Source organism: Cariama cristata, unplaced genomic scaffold (genome assembly GCF_000690535.1).
Source record: "Cariama cristata isolate BGI_N322 unplaced genomic scaffold, ASM69053v1 scaffold2076, whole genome shotgun sequence".
In the NCBI taxonomy this organism is placed as follows: domain Eukaryota; kingdom Metazoa; phylum Chordata; class Aves; order Cariamiformes; family Cariamidae; genus Cariama; species Cariama cristata.
The window spans coordinates 9,675-25,560 of NW_009623664.1; the positions used below are offsets into that span (position 1 = coordinate 9,675).

The 15,886-nt window shown below is 44.7% G+C and overlaps 1 protein-coding gene across 1 annotated transcript in view; it reads left to right on the plus strand.

Moving 5' to 3' along the window:
* The first annotated feature begins 1,770 nt into the window (after positions 1–1,770).
* DCT (dopachrome tautomerase) overlaps positions 1,771–15,886 on the plus strand; it is an 18,249-nt gene continuing 4,133 nt past the window's right edge. The window contains exons 1-6 of the mRNA XM_009702828.1: positions 1,771–2,071; positions 10,659–10,958; positions 12,621–12,721; positions 13,800–13,966; positions 14,022–14,031; positions 15,602–15,771. Of these exons, the coding sequence (XP_009701130.1) occupies positions 1,771–2,071; positions 10,659–10,958; positions 12,621–12,721; positions 13,800–13,966; positions 14,022–14,031; positions 15,602–15,771 (1,049 nt within the window). The remainder of the gene's footprint in view (positions 2,072–10,658; positions 10,959–12,620; positions 12,722–13,799; positions 13,967–14,021; positions 14,032–15,601; positions 15,772–15,886) is intronic.

Here is a 15,886-nt window from a genome sequence, read left to right on the forward strand (position 1 = left end):
TTCAGATGATACCTTGGTAACTTTGGTTCAAGGCATTGTCTAACCTAAATTCTAAACCTGATCTTTCCCACACCAGAGAGGTGTATTCAGGTGCTGAGTAGTATGGAGAGATGTGTTATTCAGACTAGTTTTGAGTCAGTGCCTCCGTTTATAACTCCTGAGCTTCTTCAACATATTTTTCCAGCAACTAGTCGTACTTTCTGTCTTTTTCATGTGGAGAGCAGCAGGCAAAAACCAGTTCCAGGTAAACTGAATCCTAAGGGAGATCAGTTGAAATCTATTTCATACTACATGGTATTGCTTATTGATTTTGTGCTTCCATAAATCATGTAGAATCATATTTTAGTTTGTCTGGCAAATAATAATTTTTTGATATAAAGATCTGAGAACCTGAAAGTGCTGATGACAGTGTCTGCAGTGTGGATGAACTCTTTAGCTGCAGGATGGCAGTAAGTTTGCTGCATAAATAATAGACTTCTTGTGCCAGAATGGTGTGGTTGAACATCCATGGAAATACTGAGTAGAACAGACACAACCGCAGCTGTTTTCATTATACATACTTAGAAAAATGGCTAAAAAACAGAGGTGTGGAGGAGGGAAGCAGGAAAAGCTTTCAGAGAAGCAGAGGGAGTTGCCAGTTTTTATTCAATATGGTGGAGCTGAACTAATAGCTATTGCTTCAGTCTCCTCTCATGGCTTACCACTACTTTATTTTGTTTTGTTTTGTTCATTTTATTCCTCTAGCACATAGGAGCTGCATTGTGGGCAAGAACTGCTGCATACTAGGAGCATTTTAAAGTAATTTTTGTCGTTGTCCTGAACAAAACCACTTGTCTGCATGTCTGGTGTGTGTATTGATCTTACAGATTGTCTCCTGCCAGGTGGGTAATAAATGATCAGCTGTGACAGTTCTGAAAGCCTAGCAGCCAGACCAGCCCCCAAACAACCTCTGGTGCAATGATGGGGAAAGGATTAGAGAGCAACAATGACCACTCACCCTTTAAAAACAATTAAATAATTTGTTTTGCATGTGAAAAGGCTATTAAGAAGGGAACCCTTCTCCACTTGCCACTCAGATGACTGCAGTACAAGCACTGGAGCTCTGCAGTCAGCAGGTGGAATCTCTATCCCAAAATGTTACTGCCAGGTTTATTAATTTTCGTTAATGATGCTACTATATCCTCTGCGCTTCCAGTTCGTTTTCTACTGCTTTAGCGGGAAGTATCATCTTGCAGTGAGTGAACTGAAAAAAGAAGGGGTTTCCTCTTCTATTTATAATCTGTTTATAGGGTTTTGATTAAAAGAATAAACCTGTTTTTCCAGCCACCTCAGCTAAAACAAGACCATCAATTTCTCAAAACTCATGAAAGACTTGGGGAAATAAATCCGAGGCATTCAGTCTCCTGACAAGCTGCCAGAGCCTGCAGAACTTGCTCTCACGCTGGTGTCTTTCCTGCCCTTGATGTCATGTGCAAAACACGAGGATTTGTGCCGTGCTAATCCCTCTAATGAGGGCTTCTCCCAACCTCTATATAAACCCTACTCAAAGCCGTGGCTGCTGGGCAGGCACCACAGAGCCAAAGTACCCGTCTTTTGAACCGCATTCAAAGCAGTTAAAGACTGAGATTAAACAAACACCCAACACCAACATCCTCAGCAGCGAGAGAGATTATCCCAGTTGGACAGGGCATGGATGTTGTCCCACGGCGGCGATCTCCCTGCCCCGCTCGCTCAGGTCCAGCGGAGAGGCAGAGCCTGCACCCAGCCATCATGGGTGCCCTGAGGTGGCTTTTCTGGGCTGGGCTGGGCTACCTGAGCTACTGCTGTCCCCCCCGGGCACAGGCACAGTTTCCCCGTGCCTGCATGACGGTGGATGCCCTTCGCTCGAAGCGCTGCTGCCCGGCTTTGGGGACAGAGCCAGGCAACATCTGTGGGTCCCTGCAGGGCAGGGGACTGTGTCAGGAGGTGCAGGTGGACACTCGGCCCTGGAGCGGGCCCTACACCCTTCGAAATGTGGATGACCGGGAACGGTGGCCTCTCAAGTTCTTCAACCAGAGCTGTCGGTGCACAGGTGAGAGAGGTGCTGGGGTGAGGGGAGGGAGATGGATGGGTCTGCTAACCTTGCTCTGAAGGCCAGAAACATCCCTGGTGGCATAAGGCGTCAAGAAGGCTTCAAATATTATCAGTTGCCTAGAAATACTGTCAAGTTCAGGATACTATCAGCACTTTTTCAGAGCAACGGAGTTGAAAAAGTGTTTTCTCTCATGCGAACTTTTGGGTTTTCCTCTTTGGCCCCGGACTTGTCCCTGTAGCCACCCATCACCTTTCTCCACAGGGTTTTAGACGTTTCAGTGCTGCGTTCAAACCTCTGTTGCTGCTAATCATGATGCAGTGAACCTGGATCAGTGTGCATTGATCAGAGATCTGTTCCTCTTGGAGTAGTACTTTGCAGCACGATATACTCCCGTGCACTGAAAATGTGTGGATGTCTGGCCAGGGTGTTTCCCAGGGTTGTTAACTAAATCTACAACCCCCTTTGGTCTGAAATGGGTCTGTACAAACACCAAAGAGGCCATCCTGTCCTTTTCCTTCCCATCTCCAGCTCCTCGTTCCCACCTGTAACTTTACATGGGCTTCTGTGTTCACATGCTGGAGATGAAACGGGTCAGGCATGGGATGTGTTTGAAGGCTAACCTGGCCAAAAGGATCAGGCTTTAATAAGACCAGTTCAGTGGTGCTGGCAGGAGGGAAGGAGTAGGAAGGTGAGATCAGGGCAGGGTAAGGCAACAGGACCCTTTCTCAGCAGCAGCCCTGCTTGAAGGAGGGTTAAAATGAGGAGGAACAGCAGCTCAGCCCAGACTGCTTTGCAGGGCTGGCCGGAGATGGTACCAGGAGTCAGGCAAAAGGCACGTCTCAAGCACTGAAGTCATTTGCTTAGCCTGCTTTCCTTCACCCTGATTCTTACAGCTGGCTGAACTGTTTTGGCTAAAATGTACTTTGGCTCTCGCTATCAAAAAAGCCCAGATCAATCTGAGAAGGAAGAACTGCAGAAAATTTCAGCCAAGGAGGTTAAGTTTTGCAGTGCTGTTATCAACTGAAAGCAGAGAGGTAGTGGCAGGTGACTTAAATGGATACGTGGTGTTACTGAAGCTCCTCAAAATAATAATAGACTTTAGAGTATAACTCAGTTTTTATCTCTTCCTTTGGCTAGATTTCAAATGCTTATGTGGAAGTACTTTTCCAGACACTGTAAAAAAAATTGGATGTATTTTTTTTTTTTTTTTAATTTTAAAGGTTCTTATATACCTCCAAAACTAAAGTCAGGTGTCACATACAGGCACAGACCCTGAGTCAGAGGAGAACTAAAGCACATGGGCATATGCCAATATTTATGCAGTCTAAGTAATTAGGGCATCAAAACCTGGCAGTAAATTGAAGAGAAGTGTAGACAGACATGGTCTGCACAGGCAGACATTAATTTGCTTGTCCAAGTAGAAGTAAGCACCGGTATTTGATATTTGCAGGGCTGGGTCCCAAGTTACGTGACCAGAATGTAGTGTCCTTTCGTTCAGCCTTACTTCTGCTGAGCTGTCTGCTCTCCTCGGCTCTTTTAACTCTGGTTTCTCCCGCTGCATTCTTATTTCACTTGTATTCTTCTTTCTCCTTGCAGTCTTTGTTATCTAAATATACCAGTGATAAAACATTAAGGTGGAAGGCATCCTTAAGGATGATTTTCAGAAAGGTTTCCTGGGCTCTGCTCTGATTGATGCTGCGTGCAAAGGCATTTCGAGGAGAACGCTAAGAAGTTCACAACTGTGTGGGATTTGAATTAGACCTGATGCTTTTACAATGCTGGAATGCTGGTGACCGTGCATCTATGTCTATCGTTTTTTTTTTTTTTGTTTTATACACTGGTTGGCTGTCTGCACAACCAGGAGTTTTAAGTGGTGTGACGTGTGGTCTGTATGAGGCATCTAGGGCTATGGTGCCTATGGTAGGCAACATAAATAAAATACACTCATTCAAAGGAACGTGGAACAGTGCACTTCTCTACTATTAAGGTATCTTACTTTCCAAATGAATGTTATGTGCAAACTACCTATTTGAAATGGCTCTGGCTTGTGCAAACTCCAACCCATGCCAAGGCTCTTTCTAGCGTTTTAACAACAGAAACAGTTGTGTTCCAGTGCCATCTTGGCACTGTGTAACTTATAGTTTAGCCAGGGTGTAAATGATAAGCTATGGAAATTCCAGCTGCCATGTAACTGATTATCTTTGGTTAGACAATGCCATTTAAACGTGTCACATAGCTGATGGCTGTATGGTAGGAAACCTGGAGGAGCTGTGAGGAACAGAGGCCAGGATTTTCCAAAGTGGGGATTATGGAGTTCTCACAATAAATTAATCCATTTGAACTTTCTGCTAAAAACTTGATAGCTAAGGATAAAAGGAATTCTGAAAATCTGGCCGTTTGTTGTAGCTGTTCACTGAGGAAAAATGTCTCAAAATCCTATCCATCCAGGTCTGGGTGCTGAATATTTCTAGGGGTAAAAAAAAAAACAAACCCAAAACGAAATGCCAAACACAAATAAATATTGATGAGTGGTTATTATGGGGTCAAGTTATTTTTATATTTTTTCTCAAATTAATGTAAATTTTCTAAGGAGAATTAAAAAACCCCACTTTTCCATGTCCAGGCTTTAGCAGATAACATGCATTAGTCTTTCTTTAACTGGGAAAAAATATAACAGATTAGTACAACAGAAAGATCCAACTTTACTTCCCCCCTTTTGTACAAAGAGCCATGGTCAAAAAGACGATTGTAAGTTTATTGTCAGGATGGTAGTTACTGTATGTTTCTCTTAATGCATCGGTGGCAGCAAAAATATCATCTCTAGAAAAAAGATGTGGTTATGACATGAATGTAGCTGAGAGATAGCAAAGAGTTTTTAGTTCCTGTCTAATTTCAGTTTTGAATCCATTGTATGTGTTCTGCAATTGGTTTGTTCTCCAATTAATATTGTTCTACAATATTAATTTAATTTATATAAATTCTTAAACTGAAATGATCTGCTGACAGTTCTTGACAGTGTGCAGTACAATGTGAGGGGGAATATGGTAATTTGTTTTTCAATAAGGTGTATGTGTTGAATTAGACAAAATGTTGGAGGCAGTAGTCTAACCCTGAAAATTGACACTTGAGGCTAATTACACAACAAAGCAGCATTTCAGTGGAATAGTTAAATTTCGTTTACAAGAATACTGGTTTAGAAGACTTATAAACTAAATGCTATATTTTGAATTCTAAAGTATAAAATTGTACTAATGGGATACAGATCTGGTATAGCATTTTAAAAACTCAGTACAGAAGATTATTGTGAAAAAACCACTGCAGTCAGTCATGTGGTTGCTAGTACAGATTGTGACAGTGATTAAACAATGACGTAGTTTGAGTTCACTGAGTAGTTAAACATAATTATAATTCATTTTTTTATGCCACTTTCTAAAGTTGACATGTGGACATGTGCTGAACATTACTCTATTTTCTTTTCATAGAGGTTTTTTGAGAAAAAAATATTTAAATCTTTTCACATTCCCGTGCAATATATAATCACACTGGGGACAGAATGTTTAAATTCTATTATTTAACTGTAAGCAAATTGCCAGTTAAGCCATGTAGCTGATATGATGGCCCTCCCATTAGGTAAAAATGAGCTTTTGAAGTAGTTATAAAATACACTTCATTCACTTATTGTAGGGCAATGTGGCTGTAAGATAAAACTGAATTATAACCATACCTTGATGACTCTGTTAAAGCCTGTGCTAGGTACAGATCTTCCCCATCCTACAACCTAACAGTATGTCCAAATGAAGAGCTAGAAGAGACAGAAGAGCTAACCATTTGGCTCACACAGTAGCAATCCTGATCCTACCCTTGGGATGCTGCATTATGCTGGTGTTTCAAATCTAATGTAACTCCTGTTTTAATGCAATGGCTAAAGAAGTCTGAAAAGGAGTCCTTTCTCCTCATCTGATAAATGATGTGTATTAAGCTGGTCTCTGTGGAAGCAAGAGGCCTGGTAGTCGCTCAGATTTCATCTTGGTACAATAAAACAAGGCAGAAGATGGTGAGCATTTGATGGGTTCCTTTTTACTGAAGAAAAGACACTGAGTTGATGGAGTTATTAATTTGTGTTACACTTAGTGCCCGAAAGCCAACCACATGCTGTGACTGCTTGAAGGTAGAAAAATCCCTGTCTGTGAGCTCAGGCAATCACTGGGGTTGAGAAGCAGCTACAGTGATATGTGATAACTGGTGTTAGCGTACACCAGTGATGTGTATTGACACGTACCAAGTGTCGTGCCATAAGATCTGTCTTTTTCTCAGTGTCATGCCCATGGACTGACCCACTGGGATAAGTAGTATGGCCATAGTGCCTGCAGAAACAGCCAGATTCACCCAACTTGGCTGGGAAAGAGCACCATTAATGGTGGTGAGATTAGGCACGGAAGAAGACAGCTCCCGAGGCATGCAATCTCATCTCCAGACAAACGGGTTAGTGAGGAAGACACCCCAGATGATTTTTTTTTTGCCCAGTGGCAGCACAATGGTCATTCCTGAAAGCAGTCGGACAAGCAGGGAGCATCTGGACCCCATCTGTGACATGATCTCCTGCCTATGGGCCAGAACGACCTCCCACATTATATGCTCTAGGAACCACAAGAGGTGAGAATAATCTTTGTTGTTCCTGGCATAACCTCAGAGAGGTAGTACACTCAGTTGCTACGTGTTAGTCACTGAAGGCAGAAAAATGCTAAGATATGAATCCTTGTGTGTTCCTATGGTCCCTATATTCAAAGAGATCTTGGAAGGGTCTCACTGTCTTACTGAAAATGCCTACTGTGTGCTGTATCCTGATCACATGAGATTACTTTTCCGCTCTCCTAGAGCTGTACGATTGAAGTCCACCACCACCAGTGTAGCTGACACTGAAGTTGTAAGAGACTGGGACATACCTTTCACGGTGCTATCATGTGAGCATTCCACAAGGCAGTAAATGAACGTTCTGAAAAGAGCAATGCATCATTTCCAGACCAGTGGCCTGGTAGAGAGCTTTAGAAACATAAAAGCCCCTGGGTCTAAGCGCTGCAGTCATTCCTGTTTGCAATGTGGGAAATCCCACAGACCTCCATTAGCTTCTCACCATTATCACTGTTTCAACTGCTGCATAATAACAGTCCTGTGATGGATGCATGGAGTCTATGGAAAGAAAATTACAAAAAGCAGCTTTCGATTTCATGAAGTGTGGTGTTGTGTGCATTTTTGACAAGAGAACATTACCAAATAGACCTGAGGACGTTACAAAAATGTTCAACACAATCAGCAGAAATACTGCAGTGTGAAATGCCACTTTGCCTGGAAATTGGCTCTTCCTGTTTGCCAGTGTCTTCTTCACTGCAGTCCTCCTTCTTACTCAGTAAAAGCTTACGTCCCCTTGAAAAATATCTGGGGAAGTGGTGGAAAGAAGAGACCCCTTAGATTACTTCGTAGATTAGGCGGTTAAGGGAGAAAATCCTGCAAAGCATCATTTGGGTATAATTAGCATCTACCCAAGGGAAAAGGGTGAGGAGTCATTGGTCCACCTGGCTCCAGATGCCATACAGGTGGAGAAGAGCTTTTTTCCCATGAATATGACTCCTTATTTCAGGCTTTTGCAAATTTCTTTTAATAGACTGAGGAGGCACATAGAGCATACCTAAAATATGAACATTGGCCATTAAAATGATCTTGGGCATCAGGATCTGCATAGATTCAACAGGCCCTCACTGAGCGAGGAATAGGCACCATCAGAGCCTCAGCAAGTGACTGGCGGAGTCTTGTTCTGGTACCAAGACCAGACAGGACAAACCTGGTCTTGCACTAACTTTGGTTCTATTAGTGCTACATTTCAATGTGATGCTTATCCAACGCTGTGCGTAGATGGGTCATTTGAATTACTGGAAGCATGACCACCAATCTCAGAAAAGGTTGTTGACAGATTTTTAATGCTTAATTCCTGCTTTGCCCCACTTCTCTTAAAAAGGATTGAATTGTGCCTTTGGGCGTGAGGGGACAACAGCTGCTTTCCAGAAGTTCATGGTCCATGTACTGAACCTTGTGCAATATACATGGTCTAATTAGGCAGTGTTGCAAGGTATTCCTGGTATCTGTCATCTGATCAGTACAGGCTGGAGTATGTGATGGGCCTTAATAGCTAGGCTGGGTGGTCACGAATGAGCAAGTACACAGATAGTGGAGTACACCAAATTCACAACAGCAATCGTGCTCTTCTGATGGGACTCTCAGGATATCATGATGAAATCAACCTTCCATGTTGCTTCCCTTCCATCTTAATCTCTACCCTCATCATAATAACATATCCATGCAAACTTCTTTCTTTCATAAAACTATAAAGTACTTGCTTTTTCTGGCATATGTCTTCATCCCCCTAAACCAATGCAGATCCCTGGCTTTGGGTGCCTTCTGTCCTCGCTGTAACATGGCATTTAAGTCCAGCTGATCCTACCTGCATTGGGAAAAAAACGTAAGCTGTACACCTGGAAATTGTCCTCGTGGTATGCCATTGGGCTGTGCATGATCCAAAACCTAGCTGAAGTCCTCACCCTTGTGGTCCCTAACCTTAGCGCTGGTCCGAAGCTTCATGATAGCATGTAAACCTATAGATCTTGGAGCCTCTGGGGTGACCATAAACTCTCCAAACCTACAGTTAAGAGTCCTCACGTCCTCTTGGTAGGTCTCACAAGAGTCTGTCACAAATGTTTAGAGCTCAGCAGCCCTTATCCTAGAGCTAGCCATAAGCTACACAGCCTTCTTGGTAACAGCCCTTGTAACCATGGGGGTCTTGAAATCTTTAGTGTTAAGTGTTGTTGTGCTCATAGATTCAACCCTACAGCCTAGGGATGTCTGCCCATCCAGGAACACTTCATAAAACACTTACCCATCTCCACATTAGTCCGAAGCCTGTTCTCAGTCTAGCAGCACCCATAAGTGTGGAACACTTATTGCACTGGTGAGGCCGCACCTCCAGTGCTGTGTTCAGTTTTGGGTCCCTCACTACAAGAAAGCCCTTGAGGTGCTGGAGCGAGTCCAGAGAAGGGCAACGAAGGCGGTGAAGGGTCTGGAGTGCAAATCCGATGGGGAGCGGCTGAGGGAGCTGGAGGCGTTTGGTCTGGAGAAGAGGAGGCTGAGGGAAGACCTGATCACCCTCTACAGTGACCTGAAAGGAGATTGTAGTGAGGTGGGGGTTGGTCTCTTCTGCCCAGTAACTAGCGATAGGACAAGAGGAAACGGTCTCAAGTTGTGCCAGGGGAGGTTCAGGCTGGATGTTAGGAAAAACTTCACTGTAAGAGTCGTTAGGCATTGGAACGGGCTCCCCAGGGAGGCGATGGAGTCACCATCCCTGGAGGTGTTCAAAAAACGTTTAGATGTGGCGCTTTGAGACATGATTTAGTGGGTTTAGTGGGCATGGTGGCATTGGGTATATGGTTGGACTTGATGATCTTTGAGGTCTCTTCCAACCATAATGATTCTATGATTCTATGATTCTAACAGATTTTGTGGCATTTTGGAAGACACTTGTTGTGGACTGAATGTGTACGTGGGGTTTGGAGGGAGGGTGGGGTTAGGGAGTCTCAGTGCAGATTTTGGAGAACTGAGGGTAGATCCCAGAGGAGCCCTGGTTGCCTTCTGCTCCCTCCTTCCCCTGGCAGCCTACTGCCCTGCATCACTGCTACGCCAGCAGCCTGCCTGCCTGCGGGAAGGAGACAGACGTCCACTGCAGGAACGGTCAGTTGTTCCCCGTCTTCCCGGGGAAAGGCAAAGGCAGCTGCAGCAGGACCTTTCTGCTGGTGCTGGCAGTCTGCCATGGTGGGCAAGAGGCCACGTTTGAAGCGAGCTTTGCTTTCCTGGGCTCTTCCACCCCATTGCAGAGTCCGAGCTCACAACCTACAGCGGACCCGATTACTTGCCTTAGGAACGATGCCAGTGGGGAACGATGGTACTGTAGTGTTTCTGAAGTTCTTATTGCAGCACCATTTAATAATGCTTAAAGTGTGACACATAGCACCCCTGGTGCTTGTCCTGGATTGCGTTGGGTCCCAGACACACTGTTAACAGACGTTAGTTTTTCCTCAGTTTTGTCCTTAAGAGAGCTGTTTTGTTCGGGGGCTTTTTTCTGTGCTCAAGGATCCACGCAAACTGACCCTTTTTTGGGTTTGATCTTGGAAGTCTGGGAGCACTTGAGAGCCCAGTCGAGCAAAGCACTTCATCATGTGCTTAAGCTGAAGTGCTCAGCCCTCTGATCGGTGAGACTCCTCACGTGCCTGAGGACTTCGCAGAGCTCTAAGCGCCTTGGGGCCTCAAGCCCATTGCCCAGCGCTTCACCTCCCCAACTGACTGGGTGTGATTTCGTGGCCCTGACGTAGCTCTGGAAGGCGAGCCGTCCTGGTTAGGCAATTGGCAAAGCTCCCGGTCTGCTCAACTGCTGTCCCTTCCAGGAACTGATGTCTCTGGGAAAAAAGAGCACTAATTCTTAATTCTTCTGCATTTCACTGTTAGTTTCCCTTTATTCATAATGTCAAATTCCCTCTTAATTCAGGAATCTTTGCTGGCTATAACTGTGGTGACTGCAAATTTGGCTGGACCGGCCCCGAATGCAACGTGAGGAAGCCAGCAGTTGTCAGGAAGGATGTCCACTCCCTGACAGCAGAGGAGAGAGAGCAGTTCTTCGATGCTCTAGACCGTGCAAAGACAACCATTCACCCAGACTATGTAATTGCAACTCAGCACTGGCTAAGTCTGCTTGGTCCCACCGGAGAGGAACCGCAAATTGCCAACTGTAGTATTTATAACTACTTTGTTTGGCTTCATTACTACTCGGTCAGAGACACGCTATTAGGTTAGTGCTTTTCTTATCCAATGGGCTCTGCAGGTAAAGGAAAGGGTGGAAGGTATCATTGCTGGACAAAGGTAAGTATGCTTAACACAGCTGTGCTAATTTGTCGAGCCGTGAGTCCCAGTAGGAGCAGATCTAAGGTGTGAAACAGGTGGTGGTGAGAAGCTGGTGGCCCTGCGCAGTGTTCTTCAGACCTGCTGGGGTCTGGTCCCCAGACATCATGGCAGCGGGAGCACCCCAGCCACACTGCTGGTGCATCTTCCGTCTGACAGGGAGGCAGTTCACGGCTCCACCGTTGGGTGAACTGAGGTGTGGTCAGGCAGTGACTGACTTCAAAAACGTGTTCCTAGTCGACTGGACAAGGTAGAGGCAGCAGCGGTGGGAAACGGGCTCTGCAGTGGTGAAGGCGGAGACCGTGCAGAGACATTGGGGACCAGAGTGCTGCTGCTTTCTGTGGCCTTCAGCAAGTCACTAAGGATGGGATTTGCCTGACTAGCCACAGCTAGCTTTTTTAACCAAACTAGGTTAGACGTTTGGGTATCTAACCTCATGTTTTCTCCCAAATCATCATCATAGAATGGTTTGATTGGAAGGGACCTTAAAGCCCATCCAGTTCCAACCCCCCTGCCATGGGCAGGGACACCTTCCACCAGACCAGGTTGCTCAAAGCCCCATCCAACCTGGCCTTGAACACTTCCAGGGATGGAGCATCCACAGCTTCTCTGGACAACCTGTTCCAGGGCCTCACTGTGAAGAGTTTCTTTCAAATATGTAATCTAAGTCTTCCCTCTTCCAGTGTAAAGCCCTTGTCCTGTCACTACACGACAGACATACCTATGCCAACCCCATTTTGCAAAGCCCATCTCTCACGGGAGGAGACATCAGTATGGCTTTTCTACCTGGCAGTCCTACGTGCAAGCTGAACAGCACATATCTACCTCCTTGCTAGAGGATATCGGCTACCCTGCAGTGGGTTTTCTTCAGCCTGCCCTTCTGATGCTGTTCCATTTCGCAGGGCTGAAGGAAGCAGTTTCTGGCCTAGCAAAAGCAAAGGTCTTTCGGGGGACAGGAGAGTCATGTGGAAAGAAAAAGAGGCAACTTCTAGTACTGCTGCAGTGTTAAATAAATTCATATGTGGGTTGAAGCTTGCTGCAGTGATAAACAAACTATGTGTGGTTTGAAGCCTCTAGCCTTTGAGTGTCTTAGTTCTTGTGTAATAACAAGAGCACAATACAAGAAATAACAAGCACAATTTGAAGAAAATTGGCAAAGGACATTGAATTACTGTTGGCAGGTTATGGAAAATGCTGAGGTTCTCTTGATAGATACACAGTGTAAGTCCTGGGGCTGAGCAAGAGAATGAGATAATGTGGTACATATTAGCAAGGAGCTAAGATTAAAACCAAAATTCACTAAAGTGATAAATCTTCACAATATCCAACTTTTGGGGGAATGTGAAGTTTTGAGAAGCACTGAAGTGAATATCCGTAGAGGAGTTTCTTTCACTTTTCCAATGTAAGTGTTGTAGCTTCTGATGCGTACACTGTTTCCAAAGGTGCAGAGCTGCAGGTTTTTGTTTAACGTCACCGCAGGCAACAGAAGAAGGTGCTGTCTTTCTCTCGACTCATTTGGTACCTAAGTGCTTATTTTATCTTCCCTTTGTAGGACCTGGCCGCCCCTTCACCGGTATCGATTTCTCCCATCAAGGACCTGCCTTTGTTACTTGGCATAGGTACCATTTGCTGTTGCTGGAGAGAGACCTGCAGGTTAGCTGAACAGCCTTTCCCTTTCCTCATGCAGCTTCGCTCTTTTGCTATGTGACTTTGTTGAACCCGCCAAGGGTAAGCTATTTCTTAGGATAGACTCTTGCCCAAACTCCCAGGAGTGTTTGCTCACTGATCCTTTTTTTTGTTTGTTTAAAGTGAAATTAGTGCTTTCAAGATACTGAGGACTGAAGAGTTTCTTACTGCGAACAATGATGTGAAGGTTATGGAGATTTTTTCCTTCATCTCCATGACAGAGGATAGAAGATGTGAATTAACACTATTTTTTAATAAAATCAAAGCAAACCCTACATGTAAAACTTGTTAGCAGACATTGCCTGCTGATATCGAAGATACCATCCCAATGAAAGCAACTCTAAATATTACCCCCTTTAAATGTGACGTTGTACATTTAATATGTACATATATTCAGCAATACATCTTTTAAAGAAATATATGTGAATGTGCCCGACAGTCAGTTGCCTAAGCATTGACTCATTTCCATTTGCGTTACTTCTACATTGGCAATGTTATTGTGTTTCAGCCTTGCAGATCTCTAATGAAAATGATTGGTATCAAAATAGCTGCAGGATCTTGATTGCCTGAAATTGTATTTAACAAGCAAGCACAAGCAAATGCACTGTGTTCCTCTATTAATACAAGTTCAGATTTCTTTCTCAGGGCTACCCTTTCTGGAACAAAAGCAAACTACAGGCACAATTTTACCCATTACCCACTTACGTCACTCCGAAAGCCTCTTAGTTGCTTAAGGCTCGATTAATCTCTGCTCCTGCTCTCCTGCCCCGTTTCTGAGTTGGTAGAAAGCCTAACATGGCCAAAAGAAGTGCAGTCCAACAGTAGAGAAACTATTGACAATGTCTTTGCTTGGACTGATTAATGCCCCAATCTTTTGAAAAGAGTTGGAGCAGCACGGTGAAATGCGTGTAGTTGAAATGCAGAATGAAAAGCAGAACATCCAGTCAAATAGCCAGTGAATACCCAGTGAAACAACTTGCAGGAGTCCCTTTCTTTCTCTTCCTTTGAAGGTGATTCCCTGCTAACACGTTTGTGTCCATTGCAGCGATTGATGGGCAATGACTCCTTCGCGCTGCCCTACTGGAACTTCGCCACGGGTAGAAACGAGTGCGATGTCTGCACGGACCAGCTCTTTGGAGCATCACAGCTGGACGACCCCGGGCTGATCAGCCTGAGCTCCAGGTTTTCCCGGTGGCAGATAGTTTGTAACAGGTATGAGAATATCTAGGACAAGCTTACATACCGACTAACCCTTGCTTTCTTTCAGTAGTGACAGCGTGGGCTGCTCTCGGTGTGAGTAAGCGGCAGGAAAAGACTCAAGACGTCCTTTTTAAAACTGGGAATCACTGTTGGTTTGTACATAGATGGTGCTGTGTAAACTTTTCCCCCTGGTATTATGGAAGTATATTTCTTAAAGATAATTCTTTTGGTACAGGATTTTAATCGATTCAGCCAATTTGAGGCTGCCAAAAGTCTGAAGAATTTGCACATTGGCAAGTATCTTTTTAAAGAAGAAATGCCTGTGTGTCGGTTCTCTGTAACAAACACTCAATTGGTTTTGCCAGCAGAAACAGAAAACTGTTTTGGCATATAGGAAACTAGAGATAGGCTGAAAAATCTGTTCCCTTGTGTTGGGTGAGACCTTAACCCTGATATATTTAGTGCAGTTTGGGGATTGACTTCGAAGTGGCTGAGATTTCACATGGAAAACACCATAGAGACAGCCAGGAGCTTGCTGCCAGCTCTCTGTAGGCATATACTGATTCGAGTGAAGGCAGGGCTTTGACGGGGGATTCACATGCAGGGTTGGGGTGCTACGACATCAGATGCTGCCGGTTACAATACCCATATAACGTTCTTCTGTCAGCTCAGGGGCAGCATGCAGTCAGTCAGATGGAGATACCGAGAGCTCAGGGCTTTTCAAAAGAGTCCCTTTCTCAGGGTACCTAAAGAGCTACTTGAAATTCTAGCTTTAGGCACCAGTTGGCTTTAAATCTTGCCCCTACTTTTTCTCTAAGATAAATAGGACTTTGTTTTTTCTTGAAAACTGAAGTGACTAAACTTTTGCCTTGCCAAGGTTAAACAGAGAAGGGCTTTTGTTTACTTCAGGAGTTTCTGAAAATGCCGTTTCATTTCATACTGAATAGCACAGGATTTTTTCACAAGCACTACACTGTTTTTCTTCTCCTCATTCCCTCTGTCTCTCCCTGATGTAAAGGACTTGCTCCCCATTAGCTACTGTGCAATGCCTGCAACAACAGGATGTCCTCCAGGCCCTGAAAAAGAGGATGTAATGATTGCAGTTGCTTTTCTTCTCAAGGAGATGAGGGATGGAAAGTGAAATCCCATTTTCTGTCATTCCTTGCATTTTCTCAGCCCATCCCACAGTGGGACTTTCCTGTTTTTTTTTTTTTTTTTTTTTTTCCCTCTTTGTTAAGAGTTAAAAAAATAGTCCTTACTCAGGACTGAAAGTTTGTCAATTCAAAATTCAAAAGACTCTTTTAAATTGTCTGGTAAAAACTGTTCTTCCAAAGCCCTCGGGAGGGGAGAAGGTGTGAAGGGAGTTGTGCTTGCCTTTTCTAAAGCATCTTATCTCTGTGGACAGCAAACCTGGTAACTCTTGGTCCAAATGACTGATGGTCCACAGAGGATGCAGAGCCACAGAAAGCCATGGCACGTGCAATAAATTTGGCTCCCAGGCTATGGGAGGTGAACCAAGACGCCCCAGGAGGTGTCAGTGCCCCCTCTCACACGTATAGCTGAGACCTCTTTTATACTATGGGAGAAAAAGCCAACAAGTCATGAGCTTCTTGTGACTTGTGCCTCTTTCTGTTTCACTGGTGTGAGTCCAGCCGCCTGGTCACCCTGTGCAACGTGAGTGATGAAGGGCCGCTGCGGCGGAGGCTGCCCGGGGGCTCCAGCGAGCAGCTTCCCACCACAGAGGATGTCAGGAGGTGCCTTTCCCTGCCAGAGTTCGACAGCCCCCCTTTTTTCCGCAATTCCAGTTTCAGTTTCAGGTTTGTCCTTCAGCTCCTCCAGAGACGTCTGGGTCACGGGTTTTCTTTACGTGCGCATTTGTCGGCAAAATATGGTTACTTGGTGCTGCTTTCACCCATCTTCAGGGATGGACTA